The 25,609-nt window shown below is 43.7% G+C and overlaps 1 protein-coding gene across 5 annotated transcripts in view; it reads right to left on the bottom strand.

Annotated features, from left to right (window-relative positions):
• WDFY4 (WDFY family member 4) overlaps window positions 1-25,609 on the bottom strand; it is a 255,392-nt gene that overhangs the window by 77,925 nt on the left and 151,858 nt on the right. For all 5 annotated transcript variants that reach the window (XM_088842090.1, XM_088842089.1, XM_088842091.1 and 2 more), the window contains exons 40-43: window positions 21,389-21,466; window positions 15,278-15,484; window positions 13,829-13,880; window positions 9,617-9,780 (exon numbers count right to left, since the gene is read on the bottom strand). In XM_088842090.1, the coding sequence (XP_088698216.1) occupies window positions 9,617-9,780; window positions 13,829-13,880; window positions 15,278-15,484; window positions 21,389-21,466 (501 nt within the window). The remainder of the gene's footprint in view (window positions 1-9,616; window positions 9,781-13,828; window positions 13,881-15,277; window positions 15,485-21,388; window positions 21,467-25,609) is intronic.

Here is a 25,609-nt window from a genome sequence, read left to right as displayed (position 1 = left end):
CTTGGAGGGAACACTATCTCAGACAAACCTCTGAGACCTGAAGGATGGAAATGAGTAGTCATGGCAAGGCTGGGAGAAGAAATTTCATGGAACAGGAATATCCATCTCAGAGCATAGAGGCAGGAAGGGCAGATCTGGGGAGCAGAAAAGAGGTCAGTGTGGCTGGTGAAGCTGGAAAGCAGGCATGCTCAGATCCTGAGGGCCTTAAGTGCCTTCATTTTCCTTGGAAGGCCTCCATGTACTCGCAAAAATAAAATCTGTCTGCACTTCTCCTGTCAATCTGTCTTCTGTCAACTCAATGCTGTAGCCTAAATAGAGACTCTAAGGGGGTAGAGGAAAAGTTTTGTCTCTCCTGCAGTATAATCTTCTGAAGAGATTCTGTGCCTACATAGTTTGTTTTTTACATATTATCTTTTTTTTTTTTTTACACAAAAAGCATATTCATACAGCTACTGGACTGCATCTAGTTGTCTTCTTTAATAGGCCATCTAAGAGCCCTTTCCAAATCACTTCTCACAGAGTTGTCTCACTTGTATTAAAAGATACAGACCATTAGTTTGCACGGATGTGCTACAACCTTCTATTGATTTGTTTTCAAATGTTTTAACATTACAAGGCATGCTGCAGTGACGATCCTTGTGCCTCGGTCACTTTGAACACATATGTAAATCTGTAAAAATTTTCTAAATTCCTAGAAGTAGAACTGCAGGTCAAAGGGTGTAGACATTTTATATTCTGATCTAGTGCCAGACTGCCCTCCTGCAAGGTGACACTAATTCACACTCCCACCAGCATCATTGGAGGGTGTTTATGCTTCCTAGGCCAAGCTGTTGAAGCTTCTTCTCTTACATCTTTGCACAGAGGAGACTTCATCCTCAAGTTCACGTGGTTGGATGTGGGGCCCGAGTCCACAGGGCTGTGTACCTCCCTGGCCTCTCCTGTCCCTGTGATGCCCCACCCTTGCCAGACTCTGTGGTGCCAACAGAAGAGGCTGCAGCATGTTCTCATGATCTCCTGGTGCTTTCCTTTGGGGGAGAATTAAGTAATAACCAGAATAAACCAAACCACAAGAAGAATGTCTGGTGAGAGCTGGGTCAGTAGCTTAAAAATGGATTCTGCTAGAAAAGAATAACATTCTAAAAACTGGAAAATGAGCCCAAGTGAACTATTCCCTGCTCTTTCATTTAAATTAACCCTAAGAGGGCTCCATCACCAAGTTCAGTCGTGATGAAGAAATCCCTCCTGCTACGATTCTATCAATCACTTTAAAAAGAGTGGAACTTCAGCTCCACAAGTAGAACATTTTTAAGATCGGCTAAGTGACATATTTTCACTCCTGATGGGTGGATAAGTAAGCACACAGCCATACCTGACCCAGGTATGATAAGGAACAGGTTGTCTGGAAGTCCAAAACCACCAGAGTTAAAGTTAGAGGGGCAATAACATGCTGGGACATTCTGTGGAAGCCCATGCCAGCACATTCTCCTAGAAGCAGGCCTCAGTCTGATGTCTGCAAAAGGGGAAGTTCAGCTGGAGGCTCTCTCAAGATTTCTTCCAGCACTATTAGTCTGCAACTAAGTGCAACATCTTAATTTTACAGGTAGAAAATGTAAGATTCAGCACTATCACACGAGGTATCCAGTAACAGAGCTAATGTGTACATTTTCTCATTGTTGCTGGTGTTTAGTCGCTCAGTCATGTCTGACTCTTTGCGACCCCATGGACTGTAGCCTGCCAGGCTCCTCTGTCCATGGGTTTTCCCAAGCAAATATACTGGAGTGGGCTGCCATTCATTTCGCCAGGGGATCTTCTCGACTCAGGGATCGAACCACTATCTCCCACACTGCAGGCGGATTCTTTACTACTGAGCCACCTGGGAAGCCCACATTTTGTCATACTTCTCTGCAAAATCTACTGCAAAGAAAGCTTCAGCTCTGTTCACAGGTGCCACACTTCTCTTTCCGTACATCTGCTCACCTAGACCTTGTTAACAATAAATTCTGCTACATTGGTGTCTGGAATAAGCATTCTCTCTTTTTTTTTAAAAAAAAAAGCAGAGATTGCTGAGAAAAAGTTAAATATCCAAAAGGAAAGAGGCTATTCAACTCCATTTACATTGACTACCTATGAACTCAGACATCCACTTTTTCTACATGGATGAGTTTTAGATGAAGCATTCTGTCACACTAGTAGTCAAAGAAATGTATATTAAAACAATAAGGAGACACCATTTTTTATATGCCAACTTGGCAAATCTGAGAAGAAATATAATGCAAGGATCTGTTGGTGGCAGCTCATCTTTTCAGACAGAGACAAGGAGCTGGGATGACCCGTCTGCCTGCATCTGCCACTTCCACAAGCGAGTCTGCAAACAACTGAACCTTCGGCCTTTCTCTGCTGGCTCTGAGGAGACCAAATGGAAAAGGATGGAAACTGAAACGGATTACAAGTTCTGAAGACTGTTCAAAGCGCAGTGCATGGCACTAACTGCACTTACTGAGGATCCACGCATCAGTGGGTAAAGTTGGAACATGTTTCTAGCTACGGCAGCTCTGCATATTGTAAAACCCAGACCCATGAATCTCAGCATTCATTTGAAAAGCTTAGGTAGGAGAGTCGCCCAGGCAGCTTGTTAAAGTTCATATTCCCAGGTTACATCCCAGTTGTTCTGATTCAGCAGGTACAGAGTGGGCCCTGGAGTCTGCATTTGATTAGACAGGCCAGGTGATTCTGATGCAGATGACCTGAAGACCATACTTAGAAACTGAGCCTGGGACACCAGCCAGGCTATGAAAGCTGAGGTCTTGTCTTATGCAAACCTATGGCTACCACTCACTTATTTGCTCATCCTTTCATTTAATAGAGATGCATTAGATGTTTAGCCTGTGCCCCCACGCAAACACAAGGGGAGATAAAGCACATTTTTGTGGTGCTTGTGGCTTGACAGGAAAGAGAGGAGAATATCAACTGTCCTCGAAGAGCATGATGTTGGAGGGAAGCACACATATTTTGGGGACACAGAGGAGAGTGCCTGGCTCAGACAGAGCCCGGAGAGGGAGTGGAGGTGACATCAGAGCAGTAGAGTCTTGAGGTGGTGACCCCAAGCCTGTGGTTATGAGTTAAGAAGATTAAAAACAGAGGAGAAAATTTCCAAGGCACTAAGTCTTGAGACAGTGGGACATGTTTAGAGAATATAAACAATTCTGTATAATTAGAGTAAAAAGGCAGGTGTGTGTGCATGCACACTTGCACACTCGTGTAAGGGTGAGAGAAGCAAGTCCAGGGAAGCACAGGGCCAGCTCAGAAGGGCACGAAGTGTGCCAAAGAGAGCCTCAGAAGGCTTTCAGTAGGGACCACACGTGTAGCTCTGCATTCTAGAAAAGTCATGGTGACTCACCTAGAGGGAAGATTCATGAGAAGTTTAACACACTTCTTCATTTTCTACAAATGACTTCAGCTAAAAATACCTATGAAAAGCTTGATGCTGCTCTCTGCTGTTCAGCACAAAAAGATCTCCCTTTCAGCTGATTTCATTTCTAACAAAGCCATACTAATATTTTACATTGAGTCTGTATGAAAAAATAAATGTTTAGTTTTTCATGTAATTAATTAGTTAATTACATATAATTACATGGATTAAATAATTAATTCATGTAATTAATTAATTTATTTTCAAGCAACAATAAAAACAACTCCCATGGGAGTTCTGACTCTGAACTGGGTCTAGAAGCATATTTAAGTGGAGACACTTTTGCAAGCAGCTCTGTGGAGGAGGTGCAAGGGACGCAGCAGCTGACACAAGCCCACGGTTAACATGCATTAAATAAACCACTCCTCGCGTCAAATGGAGCTGTTTGCAGAGAAATGTGTTTGTGGTTCTGGGAATCATTAATCAATGGCGCAAAAGTGGCATAGAATAATTACTGTCCCAGGTATCGCTGGAGGCGATCAGAGCTCCAGTGTTCTCACATAGAAATGAATTAAGCTGCTGCCATTCTGAGCTCTGGTCTGCTCGCTTCCCTCAGAGGCCTCTGTAGGGACAAGCCATCCAGGAGTGTGTGAGGAGATGTGCCCTGAAATTTCCTAGGCTGGGTCTTACAAAGGCCCAAAAGCAAGTGCTTCTGAGAGGGCAGGGAGAAGGGGCAGGACTAGCCATGAGGCTGCCTGCCCACTTTCTCTGATGGCCACTGAAGGCAGATGCTCTGGTTTTTCTGAGTGTGGGTGCACGCCTGCCACATATACACTGCATGGGTGTGCTTTCACTTAGAAAACACACGAGACCCACAAGGTCTTATGGAGACATCTGAATTAGGAGAATTCTCAACAAGGCTGACATTATCTCAACAATGCTGAATAGAATTACAACAATACTTGCTATAAAATGTCTCAACACAAGCAGAAAATATTAGTCTGAGGAAATGTAGAAAATAACCATCTCTCTATCTATATACACACATACACACACACACACACACACACACACACACCCCTGCTGTGGCACACTTCCTGTATCTTTGCTTGAACACTTCCATGGTTCTAGTATGTGTGTGTGTGAGTATGTGTGTGTGTGTGTATGTGTGTGCTCAGTTATGTCTAACTCTTTGCCACCCCATGAGCTGTGTAGCCTACCAGGTTCCTCTGTCCATGGCATTTTCCAGGCAAGAATACTGGAGTGGGTTGCCATTTCCTTCTCCAGGGGTCTTCCCAACACAGAGATCAAACCTGCGTTTCATGAATCTCCTGCATTGACAGACGATTCTTTACCATTTGCACCACGGTTCTAGAGTCAGTGCAACAATTCTCCCTTTCTCGACTGGGCAAGTGCTGAACCGGGACAGATTGAGAGAATCCAGGTCTGAGTGGATCTCTTTCCTGCTGAGATGATGAAGGATGGAGCAGAGGGTCAGAGTAGAACCCACGAGAAACCTGACCTGCTGGGAGCAGGCCCGTCTGGGGTTCTACGCCATCCATAGAGGAGCACTTTCTCGTTTGCACTGACAGGCCCTTCCCCACTTCCTCAAGATCATAGCTTGGTGTTCAGAGTTCATACCCCATTTTCCCCTTTATCTTGGACCAAAAGAACAAATCCTAAGATACTATTAAAGGAAGAGCCACGGTCACAGTAATAAGCTCCTCTGCGCCTGGCACAGAGTCTACGGTGAGGACATGTAATATAAGAGGTGGAGGTGGAACTGGGGCCAGACTAGAACCCCTGCCCACACTGCCTCCAGGGAGCCTGTCCCCATGGGGCCCTTGCCTGTCTCCTAGAGCTTCTCCAGCGAGCAGCTGTGTCTGGTGGTTTGGTCCACTGACCCTGCAGGAATTCAGCTGAATCAGAAAACATTCTCTTCCACAATTAACCATAAAGCCAGAGACAATGAGCACAACCCAACAAAATGGATCAGAACAACTTGTGCAAAGAACAAATGTCTTGATAATGTTCAGAACCATCTTGCTTGCAGCTGCTCAGCACCTCATTCCTGGGAGCTGACGCTCCTTTGGCCCCCCCAACCTGGGTGGTCCCTCTCCGCAGACAAAGGGACACCAAGCGCTACATGAAAACAAGACAGTTCCTGCCTCAGCCCCTGTTGGGCTTCACAAGCTCCTGTCTGCACAGCCTGGAGTCACGAGCCACATGAAGCATTCTGACAGCTTCCTTCTGTGTGACATGGAGACCCAGAAAGACTGAAGTTTAAGTACAGGCAGGGGAGGACAGGAGAACAGCATCTTGCTACTCCTAGCCTGCCTCTCAGAGGCTGGGAAAGTTAGCCACCTGGGGGCTTCAGGCTCTGTCTTCCCCAACAAGACCCCGGAGTGAAGTGCTGCAGAGTAAGACAATTAGCAAAAATACTGAAAGCAAGTATCCGCTGCACAGGGCAGGCTGATATTAGCACTGACTGTGACTATAAACTTCAGACCTTGCCTTCAGCCCAGCCCAGTGAGGGCTGCAGAAACCTGGCCAGTCTTGGCAAGCACCTGGGAGTCACACTATCTGCAGAAGCTCTTCTTGGAAGGTTGGAACATGGATTAGGTGAAACGTGGACCCTCAGTGGCACCAAATGTGGCAGGCAGTATTTGGGGACAAAGATGTCCTCCAAGAGCATCGTCCCTGGTTATCCCATCAAACACTAACCCAGGTGGTACTTGAAGGGCTGGAAATGATTCCTCATTTCAGATGAAATTAAGATTGCAAATCAGTAGACCTTAAAATATTGAGATTACCCTGGATTACCTGGTGGGTCCAATTCCCATGAGACCTTAGCAGCTGAAGAAGAAGGTGGAAGAGTTGGTGGGAGAGATTCAGTGGAGGAGAGAGGCAGAAGGGAGACGAAGGAGAGGGAAGATGAGGCAGAAGGGGGTTGGAGAGATGTTCAGGGTGAGAAGGCCACTGCAGCTGGCTTTGAAGATGCAGGAAGGGGGCCACAAGGCAGGGATGTGGGCAACCTCCAGCAGCTCAGAATAAGCCCTGGCTAACAGCCAGCAACCCACTCCAGTGTTCTTGCCTGGAGAATCCCAGGGATGGGGGAGCCTGGTGGGCTTCCGTCTATGGGGTCACACAGAGTCGGACACGACTGAAGTGACTTAGCAGCAGCAGTAGCAGCAACAGCCAGCAAGGAACAGGGACCTCAGTCCTACAGAATCGTAGAACTGGATTCTGCCAACACCTGAATGAGCTCGAAAGTGCGTTCATTCCCAGAGTCTCTAGAGAGACCCGCAGCCAGGCCAACACCTCAGTTTCAGCCCCTGTGAGACTCTTAGGCAGAAAACCAGCTGAGATATGTTGTGCTCAGAGTTTTGAGATAATAAATCTGTGTTGTTTTAAGTCACCAAATTTTTGGTAATTTGTTATGGCAGCAATAGAAAATTAATATACCAAATGAAAACAAAGCATTGCCATTGCTCTCTTCTTATCAACACAATATAAAAAATTACATGTCAATATGGAGACAACATATAATTCCCTATTTCCTTACCCTATCAGGGAAGTAGGGAGGGATGGCTAGGGCTCAATAATATGTGTAATATGCATCCTTCATATCAAGATTTCTCACCTTGGCACTATGGGCATTTGGGGCTGAATAATTAATCTCTTCTCTCCTGAGCATTGGAGGAGGTGAAGCAGCATCCTTGGCCTCTGCCCACTAGATGCCAGTAGCAACCCTTCCCCACCAAGTCATGACAACTAAATGTGTCTCCTGACATTGGCAATGGACCCTGGGAGTAAAGCTGCCCCATGCTGAGAATCACTGCTTCACAAGATCCTTTAAGAGCATAAAGCAAAGAAAGGTTTTCAAAGTAAGAAAGCATTGATCTCTTAGCTGTTTTCAATTGACTAGACAGCTACTAAACATCCATTTACCTATATGAACATATTAACAGATGATGTGTTCAAACTGTTATCAGCCGTTAGCACTCAGCAGCTGGATATTATGAATATGTATACACACATATATATATGTTACATATATATGTTTTAATATCCACTTTTTAAACTTAACACAGTAGACTAACACTACTTCCATAGCCAAAATAAAAGGAATGTAAATATAATAAATCTTTGGGGCATCCCAGGTGGCATTAGTGGTAAAGAACCCATCTACCAGTGCAGGAGACATAAGAAATGTGGGTTTGATCCCTGGGTCAGGAAGATCCCCTGCAGGAGGGCATGGCAACCTACTTGAGTACTCTTGCCTGGATAATTCCATGGACAGAGGAGCCTGGTGGGCTACAGTCCATGGGTCACAAAGAGTCAGACGCAACTGAAGCAACTTAGCGCACACACACTCATAATAAATCTTTTTCATCAGTGTTTACTGACTGGCTTCTCTAGGCATGCCCCTAGTAGGGCACCTCAGGAAGAAATGGGGGTCCCTCCATTAATGAGCATCAGTACAGTGAGAGAGAGACAGGTGAAGTGGTGAAGGTTAGCCTGTATGCCGGGGCAAAGGTAGGAGGAGACGTAATGGGCAGGGGACACAGGGAATGAAGGAGAGAAAGCTCTCTAGGTCTCATATTGGGGACCGGTCAACATGGGCTTCAATGAGTTAGCTGCCAGGAGTCTAGCATGCAGAACACTGCAGGTAGATGAACCAGCATGAGCAGAGGCACGGTGGCAAGATATAATGGGGGCTTGCAAAGGTGCTCTCTGGCTGAAAGCTGTGCGTTAAGCACATATAAGGACCTTGTTCTTCCAGGACTGTGTTGATTGAACTGCTACCCAGATCTGAAAGAAACTAAGCAATGTGGTAGAAGCTCTGCAGTCATCCCTTTGGCCAATGCACTTCAAGCCAGCCCTTTTACCCAATGCCTGGAAGGAGCAAATCCCAATCTGACACCCTCCAGGAGTCTCTACCAGGAACCTGCCCCTGGAAAGGACAGGCTTCAGTTTCTGCTCTTTGCTGAAACCCATCACAGACTCTCTGAGCTTGTCATCTGTGCCTGGAAATCCAGGCTGCTTACTCAGTGGCCCGTAGCTCTGCTCTGCTCTTCTCTACCCTGTGGCCAGTCTAGCCCTCAGCTCTCACGCATTCACCTCTGTATAGAATGTATGACTTTCTGGCCCTGCCCTGCCCACTCCTCTGTTTTGCTGGGGCCTCTTCTTCACTTACATGCATAGTAACCCAGACAGAAGTGTTGATAGATGAGATAGACGGCCTTTGAAGGGAAGAGAACTGGTCTTTAATAAGCCACCTCACATGAGCTGGGCTCTGTGCTAGTCACTTTGCTTCCATTATTCCATTTAAGGCTTATGAGAATTATGTGAAATGGTTGCTATGGCTGCTATATTAAAGATGAGAGTAACTGAGGCTCACGAGGATGAAGTAACAGGCCATTTATTTAGTATGTGGCCATGTTGGGATTTCAGTTCAGTTCTGTTTCACTTTAAGACAAGTGCTTCATCTTCCATACTTACTTAGATTTGTGTAAGAGAGCCCACCTCTGTCCCTGTACTTCAGAGAGACCCCCAACCCTCCTCCAGGCATACCCAGAGGTCATGCACACCAAGAGCCTGGAATCCCACAGCCCAGCTCCAGGCATTCCCAACCGTGGGTTTCCCTGCTAACTGCCCAGCCTGCCTCCTGGCTGTGCACTCTATGCACAGGCCCACCCTTTCCGGGGCTCACGGTGCCATGAGTATGCTTCCTCTAGGCTTGAGTGGTGGCCAAGGGGAGCTGATTTCAGGGTGAGGAGTGTGGGGACAGCTGGGACAAATGGGTCAGTGTCCAAACACATCCACCAAGGCCCCTTATGAAGGTGTGGGATCAACCCTCAGGGTGGTCAGGCTGTGAGCAGGGGCCAAGATGCTGAACCACAAGAAGGTCAAGAATTCTAAGTTGAAACTGGCCTCCCAGGTTACTATAAAGGTCAATGTAGGACATTAGAACATATTTCATTTAACAGATTAGAAACATGATTTACATCTAAACATTTTGATACAAGATGTATGGGCATTCACACACTTACTCTGGCCCATAAATTTAGGAGTATGCTGGGTTTTTTTTGCTCCTTCACTTTTTTATGGTGAATAGAGATATCATCTCCCATGTGAATGCATAAAGTTGAATTCTCTCATGTCTGAGAATCTTTAAAGAGTAATCGTGACGGGCTGTGTTACCTTTTCATGATCAAGAAGCTCTTGTAAGATGACTTGTCTTTCCCGACACAGTTCTAAGAAATCTTCAGAGTGCAGGCTTTCATGCAAGGCAGGGAAGAAGGTCAGCTGGGTGCAGTCCACCACCTCGTCTCTCTCGCTCTCGCCTTCCTTCAGCGTCAGCTCATCTGCAACAGCATAAAGGGGACATGTGTTTCGGGCAGGGGCCACCTTGCATCATGAGGGAAGTGTGCAGCCTAGGCCCGAGGCCCTGGGAGGAACTGCAAAGTCTCAGAGCAGCCATGAACGGCGTGGATCCCAGGGTGTCCCTCACTCTTTCTGAAAGTGTACATACCCCTCTGACCTCATTGTGAGGTGATCATGCCTGCAGTTTGATTTACTCCAGAAAGTGTATCTAAGCCCGGTTGCTCTCGGGTCTCCAGTAACCACAGGGTGACATTTCAAAATTCACCTTCATTATTCAGTAAAGCGATTCCCTAGAGGGTCACCAGGATTTGCTTTTTCTCAACTTCACTTTGTTCACTCTTTTTAAAAAGTGACCTTTTCCCTCCTAATTATGGAAACTACCTTCTTATTGTAAAAAACAAAAAACTTGGAAAACTCATGAAATTGGAAGAAATACAAAAATTGTGAAAAATAAAACAAATATTGCCCGTGAACCCAGAGAGAGTTCAAATAACAACAGCCTCCATTTAGTGAGCACGTTCTCCGTGCCAGATTCTTGCATGACATTTTCCCTCTACTCTTACCTAGGTTGTAGATTCCATTACATCCTCACTTGGCAAATGAAGGTACTGACGGAGGCTAATTATTTCACTCAAGGTCGTATGGCTACTAACATCTGAGGCAGGATCTGAACCAAGTCCCTCGCTAGAGTCCCTTTCATCTCTAGGCTGCTTGCCCTCACTGGCCATAGTTTGGTGTACTTCTATATCATTTCTGCACACATGCGTATATGTGCAGAAATACAAGTGTGTTCATGCTCAGTTGTGTCTGTCTCTTTGCAATCCCATGGACTGTAGCCCACCAGGCTCCTTTGTCAATGGGATTTTTCAGGCAAGAATACTGAGGCCGGTTGCCATTTCCTTCTCCAGGGGATCTTCCTGACCCAGGGATCAAACCCGTGTCTCATGCATCTCCTCATCGGCAGGCTGATTCTTTGCCCCTGAGTCACCTGGGAAGCCCCATGTATACGTATGCACACATATAATTTTTGACATGATGAAAATTATATTCAATCTATAGTTTTTCTTTTCTAAATTTTTGCTCAAAAAAATTTAGTATGCCATGAATACTTTCCTATTCCATTAGAAGTTCTTAGAAAGCAACTTACGTGGCTGTGTAATAATCTATTGTGTAACTTCCATAAACACTCAACCTGTTTCCTATTTTTAGAGAAACACCTATTATCTATTTCTGTACCACCAAAATCTACTGTGCTGCAATCAGTGTCTCTACATACAGACTTATTTCCTGAGGATGCACTCCTGGACACGTGCGTTCGGGTGCCAGCTAAGCATAGACCTATGTATATCTCTAGATCTTGTTCCTCCATCCTGTCCTGGGTGTCTGCCTGCCTTAAGCAGCACATTGCACATGGCAGCCAGGTCAAGGGGGCTTTTGGTCATTTTCTTTGTGCCAGGATGCTCACCTCTTTGAACTCCTCCCCACCTGGGCATCTCACATCTGGATGAGTGAAAGCGCCTGCTGCTCACAGCAACAGTCATCACAGGCTTTCCCCCAGGCAAAGAAAACACTGTGCAGACACGGGCACCCCAGAAGGCACGGTGCAGAATCACAGCCCTTTCTTTTCCCCTTCCTGCGCTCCCTACTGGGAATTGGGGGTCCAAACACAGAGAAGACCTGGGGTCCTCAGCCACCAGGGGGGCCCTATGTATGGTGAATGAGGGGACTCAGCTGCCCATGGCCCTAGTCCTCATAAAACCAGCCCCTGCTTTCTGCCACTGCACCCTCTGCAGCCACCCATTTTGAGAAGGAGAGCAGGCACACTGTCCTTCTAAACTTAGGGTTATGGCGCTTGGGCTGAAAAGAAGAGAAACCAAAAAATGGGTGTTACAATATCATCCCAAGTCCTGTGCTACAGTGGGACCCCCAAATCAACATAGGATCAGGGTTCAAGATACTTATTTCTGGGCTTTGTTACTGCAGACTGGCAACATAGCAAGCTCCACACAAAATCCGGTGCTAAGGCACTGAATGAGACAAGTTTAATCAGCTCTAGGAAGTTGGCTGGAAGAAGCACAAGCTGGAATCAAGATTCCCGGGAGAAATATCAATAACCTCAGATATGCATGTGACACCACCCTTGTGGCAGAAAGTGAAGAGGAACTAAAAAGTCTCTTGAGGAAAGTGAAAGAAGAGAGTGAAAAGGTTGGCTTGAAGCTCAACATTCAGAAAACTAAGATCATGGCATCTGGTCCCATCACTTCACAGGAAATAGATGGGAAAACAGTGGAAACAGTGTCAGACTTTATTTTTTTGGGCTCCAAAATCACTGCAGATGCTGACTGCAGCAAGGAAATTAAAAGACGCTTACTCCTTGGAAGGAAAGTTATGACCAACCTAGATAGTATATTAAAAAGCAGAGACATTACTTTGCCAACCAAGGTCCGTCTAGTCAAGGTTATAGTTTTTCCAGTGGTCATGTATGGATGTGAGAGTTGGACTGTGAAGAAAGTTGATCACCGAAGAATTGATGCTTTTAAACTGTGGTGCTGGAGAGGACTCTTCAGAGTCCCTTTGTCTGCAAGGAGATCCAACCAGTCCATTCTAAAGGAGATCAATCCTGGGTGTTTATTGGAAGGACTGATGCTAAAGCTGAAACTGCAATACTTTGGCCACCTCATGCAACGAGTTGACTCACTGGAAAAGACTCTGATGCTGGGAGGGATTGGGGGTGGGAGGAGAAGGGGACGGCAGAGAATGAGATGGCCGGATGGTATCACCAACTCGATGGACATGAGTTTGAGTGAACTCCGGGAGTTGGTGATGGACAGGGAGGCCTGGCGTGCTGTGATTCATGGGGTCTCAAAGAGTCGGACACGACTGAGCGACTGAAATGAACTGAACTGAACTGAGAAAGTTGTCACTTGGTTAAGAAGATGACATTAGCTGCAGCCTAGGATACAATGAAACTTACAGACAGGGAGTATTTGAAACAAAAGGCACATCTTTGATAGAAACACAAAAACTGAAATATAGTGCACGTGTCTGAGTATTTGGTATGCATTTGGATGTGTTCAGGCCTTCCTTGGTGGCTCAGCTGGTAAAGAATCTGCCTGCAATGTGGGAGACGTGGGTTCAATCCCTGGGTTGGGAAGATCCCCTGGAGAAGGGAAGGCTACCCACTCCAGTATTCTGGCCTGGAGAATTCCATGGACTGTATAGTCCATGGGTTTGAAAAGAGTTGGACATGACTGAGTGACTTTCACTTTCACTTGGAAGTGTATGGGGCAAAATAATCTCTGAAAATAAACTACATTATCAACATATCAATTCAACCAAGTTCCCCCATGAGTATTACATAAAACATAAATATAAGGAATTCGAAGTACATTTTCAAACTGGAAAAATAATAATGACCACTATATCTGTCATCTTTATGATCAGATAATTCAGTGTAAGTATTAAATATCTCTTCCATCCACTTTTGCGCATGATACAGGATGCTCGGGGCTGGTGCATGGGGATGATCCAGAGGGAGGATAAGACGAGGAGGGAGGTGGGAGGGGGGTTCAGGAAGGGGAACTCATGTACACCCGGGGTGGATTCATGTCAATGTATGGCAAAACCAACCAATATAATATTGTAAAATAATTAGCCTCCAATAAAAAATAAAAATAATAATAAAAAAATAAATAAAACATTTTCCCATTTTCCTCTGAGGTGTTTTAGGTCACGTATTGAACATGTATTTGTATTGGGCAGGGTACTTTTAAGATTTCCCTCACAGAGCAAATTGACAAGATAATTTTCCTGAAAAAAGTTCTTATTGTTGCAACATAAACCCCAAATCTTTCCCTTAATAGAGTATTCATGTCTGCAAGAGCACAGTGATGAAAGGCTCTGCACTCTCTGCTCTAGACTTGCAGCATTCTTTTCCTACAATATATTAACTTGATACCTTTAAGAAGATGTTAAATAAGGCAAAAAATTCATTTAACTATTAAATTTAAAAATAGATAAATTGAATACCTTGGTTTTCAGTGTTTATTTGAGAAGCATTGCCATTTCTGTCTTGGATTTCCTAAAATAAAACCAGAGAAACAGAAATCAAATTTGGATACCTATGTGCCCCAGCCCCCATTCCAAAGATTTGCACAAACACACATACACACGCCCACACACATTTGACCCCTTTGAATCACTCATACACTCAAGACTCAGATGCAAGGGGAGCAAAATGCCAAATCCTAAAGGACCACGATGAAATGCAAATATTAATGCTCCTGAGTCAAAGGGGAAAAAACCCACAATTTTCCATTAAGTCAGATTTACAGTAATTACCAAAGATATGCCAAATGGGAGTAGAGAGCATCCTGGCTGTCTGTGGTATGGGTCGCCCTGGAGCGGGGACCAGAGACAGGGTCTGGGGCAGCCAAGAGACTAGAGGCCAGGTTCCACAGCCAGCCTTTAGCCTTGCCATCAGCACCATGGGTAGGCTTATTTTTTCTGCCTCCATCTCCTAAGGAATGTATTTGAGGGAAAAATACTATATACCACAAGATGTTTATTGATAATACATTAAAAATTAAAATGTCTACTGAATAAATTGAATATAATTGTTCATTAGGTTTTACAAAGAATTGAATGTGGGTAAAAGATTCTGAGGTGATGGACTAGAGAATGAACCCAACATTGTAACTTCAGGTGAATGCAGAAGAAAACATCTTGAGTTCCAGGATTTGGGAAGACAGCTTTTTAGAATCTCTTAAACCAGGATCATTCAGTGAGAACATGAAATGCTGTTAACAGGTTCTTCCTATATTCACTACAAATCCAAGGATGATTCTTCATCATTTAAAAGACAAAAACGTAAGTTTGGCAGAGAGTCCAAGCTTCGTTACAGGCAAGTCCCAGGAACTGTCCAGATTTTCTTACCTGGGAATCTAATCCAGTTTCAGCGCCATTTGGACTAAATGGGTCACTGGCTCAAGCTTGTAGAAATAGCTGAGTTCCAGCTATTTCCACTGAAAGGCTTGATACGGGATTTGCCAGCACGATAATGCCCATCTGAAGGCTGGCTATGACTGCTCCAGAACACATAACTTGTGCATGTAGACCATGTCCCTCACATCGCTCTTTCCAAAAGCTGGCATCCAGACCATTCTAATGGACTTTTATGGATGTCAGCATGGCATTAGGTTGGGGGGATTGGTGGTGTAGATATGAACATTCATATCTACATTCATTCAGACTGTAGTTAGAGCATCCCTTCTATGTACTTGGGGAATTAGCGATTCTTCTGTCAAACAGCATCAAGAATACATCACTGCACTCTTACAGTTAACTGTGGACATTCTCTTTCCTACCTGTTCACGCCAAAGCACTCCTGATGGAAACATCAGATGGAAAAGCCAATGAGACACCTCCCTACACATTTCCTGTCTGGAAGCATCCTGTCTTGTTGCATCTAATTCTTACCTTGAGCCTTTCTTGATTCGGGGCCTCCAGTGGAGATAAGCGTCTGATGCGTTTCCGCATACGAGCCGGTCCTTCTCTCCAATCCAGTTCCCACTCGGAGCAGGGTGTGGCTTCTGCCATCTGATGCCACAAGCCCAGCTCCCCAAAAAGCTGCTCCTGGATTCTGGTCCAAGCATTGGCTGCCTTGACGTTGTCACATCTCCGTCTCTGGGAAGCAGAAGTATATCATCATCCCTGGACACAGCTCCTTATCGGCCTGGCCCCAAACCTCCTGGGATGAACAGACCAAGCCCCTCATAACTGCCTGAAGAAAATAACCTCTAAAGGCAGCCCCAAGCACCTGCAGGGTGTGTAGTGAAATCTCTGGAGCCAGGACCAGGTCAGGAGATGAAATCAGTTTGTCCAGCTTTGAGACTATTTAACTCGGGTTCAAGGAGGAGAAAAATCCTCTGCCGTTTGGCCCATAGAGCTTCATGACTGCTGTGTGCTGTGCTGTCCCAAAGGACCCCATACTACTGATCAGAAGACTAGGGAGCTATTTGATAGAACAGATACAGCAGCACACCATTGCCCCTGCCCTTCAAAGTAGACAGGGCATTTTACCATGGTCCCTACCCACTCCTACTGAAAGCACTCCTTCTAGTGTCTGGACTGAAGGTGCGATGAGACTGTTCACAGAAGCCAAAACCTTTGATACTAGTGAAAATAACCCCAGTTTGCATACGTAGCACTTGACTGTTGTACTCTCTGCTAGTGCTCTGCTGTGCTCAGTCGCTCAGTCATGTCCGACTCTTTGCAACGCTATGGTCTGTGGCCCGCCAGGCTTCTCTGTCCACGGGATTTTCCTGGCAAGAATACTGGAGTGGGTTGCCATTTCCTCCTCCAGGGGATCTTCCTGACCCAGGGATCGAACCCACATCACTTATGTCTCCTGCATTGCAGGCGGATTCTTTACCGCTGAGCCACTGGGGAAGCACACATCTTCTGTTAGAGTATAACTCAAACCTTTAACAAAATCCATCAACACCCCAAACCACTTTTGTATGCCACCCTGAAGTTCCCTACATCATCATTCAAGAAAACATTTCAATTCAGTTTGGATAGCAGAATCACCTTTGTCTGCAGGGCAAACTTTGGCAACTATTCACATATTTGATGGTACACATCCTACATTTTAATTTTTCTGAAAACTGAAAGGTGAAAGTGTTAATGACAAGAAGCACAGTCCTTATAGATGTGACACAGAGAAGAAACTCATTGTCACATATTAAGCTGAGCCCCTTACCTGCTCTATCTCATCTCCTCCACACAATGACACTGAAAGTGAATGCGGGAACTTGTAAGTAATTTCTATTATCCTCATGAAGGAGTGAAGCCTAGAAGAGGAGAAGTCATTTCCCCAAGGTGAGCAACAGCTGACCAAGCTAAGATAGAAATCCAGTCTGTCTGATTCCACAGCCTTTAGCTTCAGCCTGCATGCCTGAATCCTTTCCGAGGGCCCTGGAATCATTTTATTAAATCCAACTTTCTGCCAGTATTACTTCAAAGACTGGCAGACTTAGAGGTAGACCCTGAAAAACTGGACCATTTTAAATGGGAAAATCATTCTCAAAGCTTGCAAACTGTCTCAAAAACAAGACAGATGGTATAGTTCTAAGCACATGGTCTTTGGTGTCAGATGAACTTGGGTTGTCACAATATTTCTGCTTTTCACTAGCCACTTAATCTGAAGGAAACTCAGAATCTTCATCAGTCAAAGTGCTGGATCATGGAAAAAGCAAAAGAGTTCCAGAAAAACATCTATTTCTGCTTTATTGACTATGCCAAATCCTTTGACTATGTGGATCACAATAAACTGTGGAAAATTCTGAAAGAGATGGGAATACCAGACCACCTGACCTGCCTCTTGAGAAACCTGTATGCAGGTCAGGAAGCAACAGTCAGAACTGTACATGGAACAACAGACTGGTTCCAAATAGGAAAAGGAGTAATTCAAGGCTATATATTGTCACCCTGCTTATTAAACTTATATGCAGAGTACATCATGAGGAACGCTGGGCTGGAAGAAGCACAAGCTGGAATCAAGATTGCTGGGAGAAATATCAATAATCTCAGATATGCAGATGACACCACCCTTATGGCAGACAGTGAAGAGAAACTCAAAAGCCTCTTGATGAAAGTGAAAGAGGAGAGTGAAAAGGTCGGCTTGAAGCTCAACATTCAGAAAACAAAGATCATGGCATCCAGTCCCATCACTTCACGGCAAATAGATGGAAAAACAGTGGAAACAGTGTCAGACTTTATTTTTTTGGGCTCCAAAATCACTGCGGATGCTGATTGCAGCCATGAAATTAAAAGACGCTTACTCCTTGGAAGGAAAGTTATGACCAACCTAGATAGTATATTAAAGAGCAGAGACATTACTTTGCCAACAAAGGTCCGTCTAGTCAAGGCTATGGTTTTTCCAGTGGTCATGTATGGATGTGAGAGTTGGACTGTGAAGAAAGCTGATCGCCGAAGAATTGATGCTTTTGAACTGTGGTGCTGGAGAAGACTCTTGACAGTCCCTTGGACTGCGAGGAGATCCAACCAGTCCATTCTAAAGGAGATCAATCCTGGGTGTTCATTGGAAGGACTGATGCTAAAGCTGAAACTGCAATACTTTGGCCACCTCATGTGAAGAGTTGACTCACTGGAAAAGACTCTGATGCTGGGAGGAATTGGGGGCAGGAGGAGAAGGGGACGACAGAGGATGAGATGGCTGGATGGCATCACTGACTCGATGGACGTGAGTCTGAGTGAACTCCGGGAGTTGGTGATGGACAGGGAGGCCTGGCGTGCTGTGATTCATGGGGTCGCAAAGAGTCAGACACAACTGAGCAACTGAACTGAACTGAACTGATTGCCACAATAATAAAACCATGGGATTATATAAGGATCGAATGAGACAATATTTTCAAGAGTTTAATATGGTGCCTCGCAAACTTAAGCAGTTAGTATTATTATTGTGAATAAAGCAAATCTTATTTCAAAACAAGATTACTTTGTTTCTCCACAGTTCTTAAATTCATAACTAAAATCATCATAGTATTTTACAAGTACTCCAACTTTTTAATAAAAGACTCCAGGAAAATAATGACTATCCAAAGTCTTTTATATGGATTTAGTTATAGGAAATGAACACTTGTTTGGGAAAATATTTCAGCTCCTTGGAGACTACTGTTGCATTTGTAGTTCCATATTGAGCTTCATAGAGGATGAACAATCCCAAGGTACTGGGTTGTCCATCTGGAGTTTCAAATTAGTCTTTCAAGATCATCCCTTCCACCTTAGGCTCCAGTTGTGCAACCTGGAGGTTCATGTCTGCCTGAGTCTTCATCGCAGGGCAAATGTGCTTTCTTGAATATCTGTAGTCAGACATACGAGTGTCGGTGATAGGATCCCTCATTCATCCCTCAGAGATGAACAATTTTTAATCCATAATAGAAGGGTATATGTGGTCCCAGGACTGAGAACATGACATGACTAAATAAGCAAAAGTCCTGAGTTTCTACACCTGCAAGGTGTCTGTAATGCCCATGTTTGTGCACAGAGTAGAGTCCTCTTTCAGTTCAAACCTCGAATGGGCCAAATGCCACATCAGACCCAGAGGCAGGGATACTGGTGAATTAGAGGCAGCTATGATTCTTGGCTAAATAGAAACTCTTAGGTAGCCTCATTGAGGCTTTCCTCTTGGCAATCAACCCTTCTCTACTTCCAGGCCCAGTGCTGGGGTATGGCTGACCTGACTTTGGTGGGTGATGAATGGTTATAGGGTGGGCTAGTGAACACCATTTACTGGGATTGGAACTGTTGGTCTCGAGAGCCCATACAGAGCAGACAGCAAAGAGTTGGATGCGTATATACTCAAGGCCACACACCCCTGCTCTTGGCAACCTTATGTCCTTCAGGAAAAAGCACATGATGTATCTGCACCTGAGGTAGACACAGCCTATAGGCAGGTCGCTCAGCAATGAGACAGTCCCTCTGCACAAGTCAGATGATTTTTCATCCTTCATATGAGCTCTTCCTGGTTTCAGGATGTATAACCTGGGGACCAGAGCATGAGTTCACTCAAGCCTCACATAGTCTCCTCCATGTGCCCTGGTGCCTCAAACTGTAGTAATCCCGTACATTTGTGTGTGTATGTTTGAGTGTGTGTGTGTGTGTGTGTGTGAACAAGAGAGAGGGAGAGACGAGACAGATTCCTTAGAGAAGAGCTTGAATATTTGGAGCCAGCTCTTCTTCCAGAAGAAGCCTGATCTCCTGGATCTTTCAATAACACAAAACATTTCATGTATTGCCTAAGCCAGCTTGGGTTGAGTTTCTGATACTTACATCTGAAAAAGCTAGGACCAAAACCTAATGGATACATAGAGCCTGAGCAAGAAATGGATACAGCCTGTTGACCCCTAGGGAGCCCAAAAGAGAGCAGACAGAGCAGTGCCCCTCTCACATTTTTTTTTTAAAGGGCCATTTCTGGGGTGGAAGGCATCTTGCAAAGAGCTTTAATCTGTAAGAACTGTAACTTAAAAAAAAGCATAGATCTAGTAAGGAATATCTGTAAGGGATGATGAGGACTCAGTGTAAGAGCAGACAGCCCAGGTATATGGCAGAGCAGAGCCAGAGCAGCCAGACCACAGTGAAAAGAATGAATAGAACTGGAAATGGCAAAGAGGCATCCCAGCAGGACCAGAGCAGAAGCATCTGTTTCCACCAGTACCTCTGGAGTGATGAGAAATTTGGAGAGTAAATATCAGAACTGCATGATTTGCTGGTGATGAGATGATGGAGTACAGTGATGCTTGGGTTAGCTTCCAGGGCACTGGGTGATGCTATCTTGTCATGTCGTGAGCACCTGCATCTCCAGCGACCTCTTGGGTGTAGGTAAAATGCCCAGTTGGAGAAGTTTTATATAACCTGTTACTGAGAGCCGTGTGGGTGAGGGCCTGAATCTCATTATCTCCACCCTCTTGGGAGGACCTCACAGAGTGTACTTAGGAGAAGCTGTCCTTGAAGAACATGGCATATTTCATGGGCCTGATTTCTTTTCAGACCTTGGACTTGACATCTCAGGAAGTGGAGCGAGGCTACATTGGGAAAGTGTGCTTTCGCTTAAAAGAAAGCGGGGTGAACGCTCCAGACACCACCATCTCCATCAGTGATAATATCTGCATCTTTTAAAACATCAAAACAATCTGTCTTAAATATTTAAACACTTGGAAAGTGTTCTTATGGATTAGCCTCAAAATGCTGATTTTCTCAAAAATACCTTAATCAACAGTAGAGCTCCACACAACTTTCTCAATACCCTCTAAGCCCCAGACAGGCCCCAAGCTGAAAATGAGCCCGGCTGATGTTCCAGGAGATTGGACCCTTGCCTTCTGGGCTCAGAGCCTCTGCTGAGGTTCTGTCCTTTCCCGTGAACTTTCCATCTTTCAAATTTCAGCAGAAATCCACCAAGTACCACAGAGCACAACTCTCCTAGCCGTGAACAAATCTTCCAGGCATTTCCAACCACAGGAAGAGAAATGGTCCCTGGTCTTGACTAGATGCTGATTTGAAAGTTTAGATAAACAGTGTTATCTGTCTTGAAATGGAATAAGTGTGATGAGGGATATTTCTAAATAAAGGATGCAATCCTAAATGATTCATCGTATTTTTCCCCCAAAGGCAACCGAATTTATTAATTGTATTGTTAGTTCTGAATGAAGTTGGTGAACTCAAATAGTGAGACACTGACATGCAAGGGCCTGTCCAAGGGGCATAGATAACAGAGTCATGCCCCTAGCTCCCAGCACAAGGTCTGAGGTACCCTGGGCTCTTGCTGCCTATCCACTAGTAGCTGAATGAGAAGATAAGTGAACGGACACACTGCCTGTCTCTTCAGCTGCTGACACTGTGGATCCAAATTCCATGGCGTAGGTCTCCCAGGTAGAACTGACTCACTGATGATCAGCTCTTGTCTGAGCCAATTTAGGGTTCAAACCAAAGGCTCTTGTGACCCTTTATTTCGTGTTCAAGGTGGATTCCAGTCTACTGCACAGAGAAAGATCCTGTCTTGCTTCTTACCTGTACATGATCTTTGTACAGAGATGCATATAGCTCTTGTCCTCTTCGTCTGTAGTTCTCGATACATGACACAAAGTCCTGGAGAAGAGAGAAAACAAGTCACAGCTAGTAGCAACTGTGATTTTAGATAAGCTCTTCCTGCTCTGGCCAAGTGCCAGAGGAAGTAACGGTCACAGGACTTGTTGATCAAATCATTCACAACCTCACAAATACATGAATCACCTATGCTGTTATATACACATATAGACTCACATACATGTTTATGGGTTACTTTTACTTCTAACTACATTGAACCAGGTCATAGCAGATAAATCTTCCTCCCAAGAATAACTAGAACAAAATATTTAAATATTTAAATCTAAAGGGAATTCTAAAAACATTCAAGTAACTTATTTATGGAATAGGGCACCCAACAATAGTAGAATACACAAACCCCCACAAAATATATACTGAGACCAAACTACGTGCCAGACCATAAAATAAACTTCAACAAATGTATAAAAAATTTAAATATGCAAAATATATTTTCTCATCATGACAGAATCAATCTGAAGTCAGTAACAGGAAATCTCCAAACACTTGGAAACTAAACAGTATACTTCTAAATAATCCATGGATCAAAAAGTAAGTCTCAAGGGAAATTTTACAAAATATATTGCATTAAATAAAATAGAAAGTAGAACATTTCAAAATTTGTGTTGCATAGCTAAAACAATGCTGAGAGGGAAATATATGTCACCAAATGCATATATTAAAAAGAATTAAGTTTTAGAAAATCTGAGCAGATCAATAACAAATAGGGAGACTAAATAGTAATCAAATATTTCCCCTCCACACACCAAAATGCCCAGGACGAGATGGCTTCACCAGAGATTTCTGTCAAACATTCAAAGAAGAATTAACACCAAACCTTCTTATATTTAAAAAAAAAAAAATAGAAGAGGGAATACTTTTCAACTCGTCATAAGAGGCCAACATCACTCAAACCAAAGCCAGGCAAAGATACCACAAAAAAAGAACACTAAAGACAAACATCCATGATAAACACAGATATAAAAATCCTCTATAAAATACTGGCAAACAATTCAATAGCACATTACAAGAATCAGATACCATGATGAAATGAAATGTATCCTTGGGATGCAAGGATGGTTCAATGTATGCAAATTGATTAAAAAGATAGCAAGAGAATACTACAAACAACTAGATACACATAAATGTGACAGCTGAGATTAAATGGACAAATTCTTTACAAAAGCACAAGCTACCATATCTCAACCAATATAAAACAGATCCTTAGAATAGCATATAACAGTTAAGGAAATTGAATTCATAATTTAAATACTCTCCCCAAATAAATTTCCAGGTTCAGATGACTTCACTTGAGGATTTTACAAAATGTTTAAGCAATAATTAACATACATTTTACAAAATGTCTTCCAGAAAACAGAAAAGATGTGTACATTTCCCAATTTGTTTTATGAAGCTAGCAATATCCTTATAACTTTATATCACAACCAGACAAAAATACTACAGGAAAATAAACCTAACTTTAACAAATAGAGATGTAAAAATTCTTAACAAAATATTAGCAAATAGAACTTAGCAATACATAAAAATAATCACATACAATGACAGAATCGAATTTATTTCAGGAATGCACAGCTAGTTCAGTTCAGTTCAGTTCAGTTAAGTTCAGTCGCTCAGTCGTGTCCAACTCTTTGCGACCCCATGAATCACAGCACACCAGGCCTCCCTGTCCATCACCAACTCCTGGAGTTCCCTCAAACCTATCTCCATCGAGTCGGTGATGCCATCCAGCCATCTCATTCTCTGTCGATCGCTTCTCCTCCTGCCCCCAATCCTTCCCAACATCAGAGTCTTTTCCAGTGAGTCAACTCGTCGCATGAGGTGGTCAAAGTATTGGAGCTTCAGCTTTATCATCAGTCTTTCCAGTGAACACCCAGGACTGATTTCCTTTAGAATGGACTGGTTGGATCTCCTTGCAGTACAAGGGACTCTCAAGAGTCTTCTCCAGAACCACAGTTCAAAAGCATCAATTCTTTGGTGATCAGCTTTCTTCACAGTCCAACTTTCACATCCATACATGACCACTGGAAAAACCATAGCCTTGACTAGACGGACCGTTGTTGGCAAAGTAATGTCTCTGCTTTTTAATATGCTGTCTAGGTTGGTCATAACTTTCCTTCCAAGGAGTAAGTGTCTTTTAATTTCCTGGCTGCAATCAGCATCCGCAGTGATTTTGGAGCCCCCAAAAATAAAGTCTGACACTGTTTCTACTGTTTCCCCATCTATTTCCCATGAAGTGATGGGACCAGATGCCGTGATCTTAGTTTTCTGAATGTTGAGCTTCAACCCAAAAAGCAATCATTGTAATCTACCATGTTAGTAGGTTAAAATAGAAAATGACATGATCATATCTGCTGCTGCTGCTGCTGCTAAGTTGCTTCAGTCGTGTCCAACTCTGTGCAACCCCATAGACGGAAGCCCACCTGGCTCCCCACTCCCTGGGATTCTCCAGGCAAGAACAGTGGAGTGGGTTGCCATTTCCTTCTCCAATGCATGAAAGTGAAAAGTGAAAGTAAAGTCTCTCAGTCGTGTCTGACCCTTAGCGACCCCATGGACTGCAGCCCAGGCTCCTCCGTCCACGGGATTTTCCAGGCAAGAGTACTGGAGTGGGGTGCCATTGCCATCTCCATGATCACATCAATTGATGCTTAATAGTATTTGAAAAAATTAAACACTCATTCACTATAAAACTCTCAGAAAGCTTGGAATAGAGCTTTCTTGGAATAGAGCTGATAAAAATCATCTACAAAAACTCACAAAAGGTCCGTCTAGTCAAGGCTATGGTTTTTCCGGTGGTCATGTATGGATGTGAGAGTTGGATAATAAAGAAAGCTGAGTGCCGAAGAATTGATGCTTTTGACCTGTGGTGTTGGAGAAGACTCTTGAGAGTCCCTTGGACTGCAAGGAGATCCAACCAGTCCATTCTAAAGGAGATCAGTCCTGGGTTTTCATTGGAAAGACTGATGCTAAAGCTGAAACTCCAATACTTTGGCCACCTCATGCGAAGAGTTGACTCATTAGAAAAGACTCTGATGATAGGAGGGGGATGACAGAGGATGAGATGGCTGGATGGCATCACCAACTCGATGGACACGAGTCTGAGTGAACTCTGGGAGTTGGTGATGGACAGGGAGGCCTGGCGTGCTCTGATTCATGGGATCGCAAAGAGTTGGACACGACTGAGCAACTGAACTGAACTGAACATTAGATCTAATGCAAAACAATAAATCCTTTCTCTCTAAGACTGAAAACAAAGATGTATGCTTTTATTGTTCTCATTCAACAAATTGCTAAAGAGTTCAGATTTGATACCAGAAACACAATTCAGAAAAGGAAGAATTAATGAATTTGATCTCATCTACATTAAAACTTTTGCTCTACAAAACTCATATAAAAATGATATAATAATTAGCTACAATCTGAAAGAAAATATTTGCAAGTCACATATCCATCAAAGGACTAATATCTGGAATATATGAAGAAATTTAAAACTTAAGTGCTAAAAAAGTCTACTAGAATATGTGCAAAAGATATGAAGAGACATAAAGAGGATAGGAAAATGGCAACAAAGCACATGAGGACTGTGTTCTACATCAATACCCATTAAGAAAATGAAAATAAAAGCCACAATGAGATATCACTACACTTCTCTCCGAATGGTTTATTTAAAAGATGACAACAATGAATGCTGGTGAGGATACAGAGAAACTTTATCACTCATGTGTTGCTGGTGGGAATGTATGGTACAGTCACTCTGGAAAACAAGTCAGTAGATTGGGGTGGATTCATGTCAATGTATGGCAAAACCAACCAATATAATATTGTGAAATAATTAGCCTCCAAAAAAAAATTTTTTTTTAAAATCTAGTCAACAACCATAGGTTCCAGAAGTTGTAACCTCTGAGGATTTATCCCATGAAAGAAAAACTTATACTTGCACAACAATCTGTACATGAATATTTATAGTAGCTTTATTCATAACAGACAAAAACTGGAAATAACCCAGATGACCTTAAATAAGTGAATAATTAAAGAAACTGTGCAACATCTATAATGTGGAACACTGCTCAACAATAAAAAAGAATGAACTGTTGATACATACAATGACCTGGATGAATCCACACAGAATTA

This window comes from Moschus berezovskii, chromosome 12, assembly GCF_049115385.1.
Source record: "Moschus berezovskii isolate FMDL1 chromosome 12, NW_MosBer_1.0, whole genome shotgun sequence".
Lineage (NCBI taxonomy): Eukaryota > Metazoa > Chordata > Mammalia > Artiodactyla > Moschidae > Moschus > Moschus berezovskii.
This window is presented reverse-complemented; position numbering and strand designations above follow the sequence as displayed.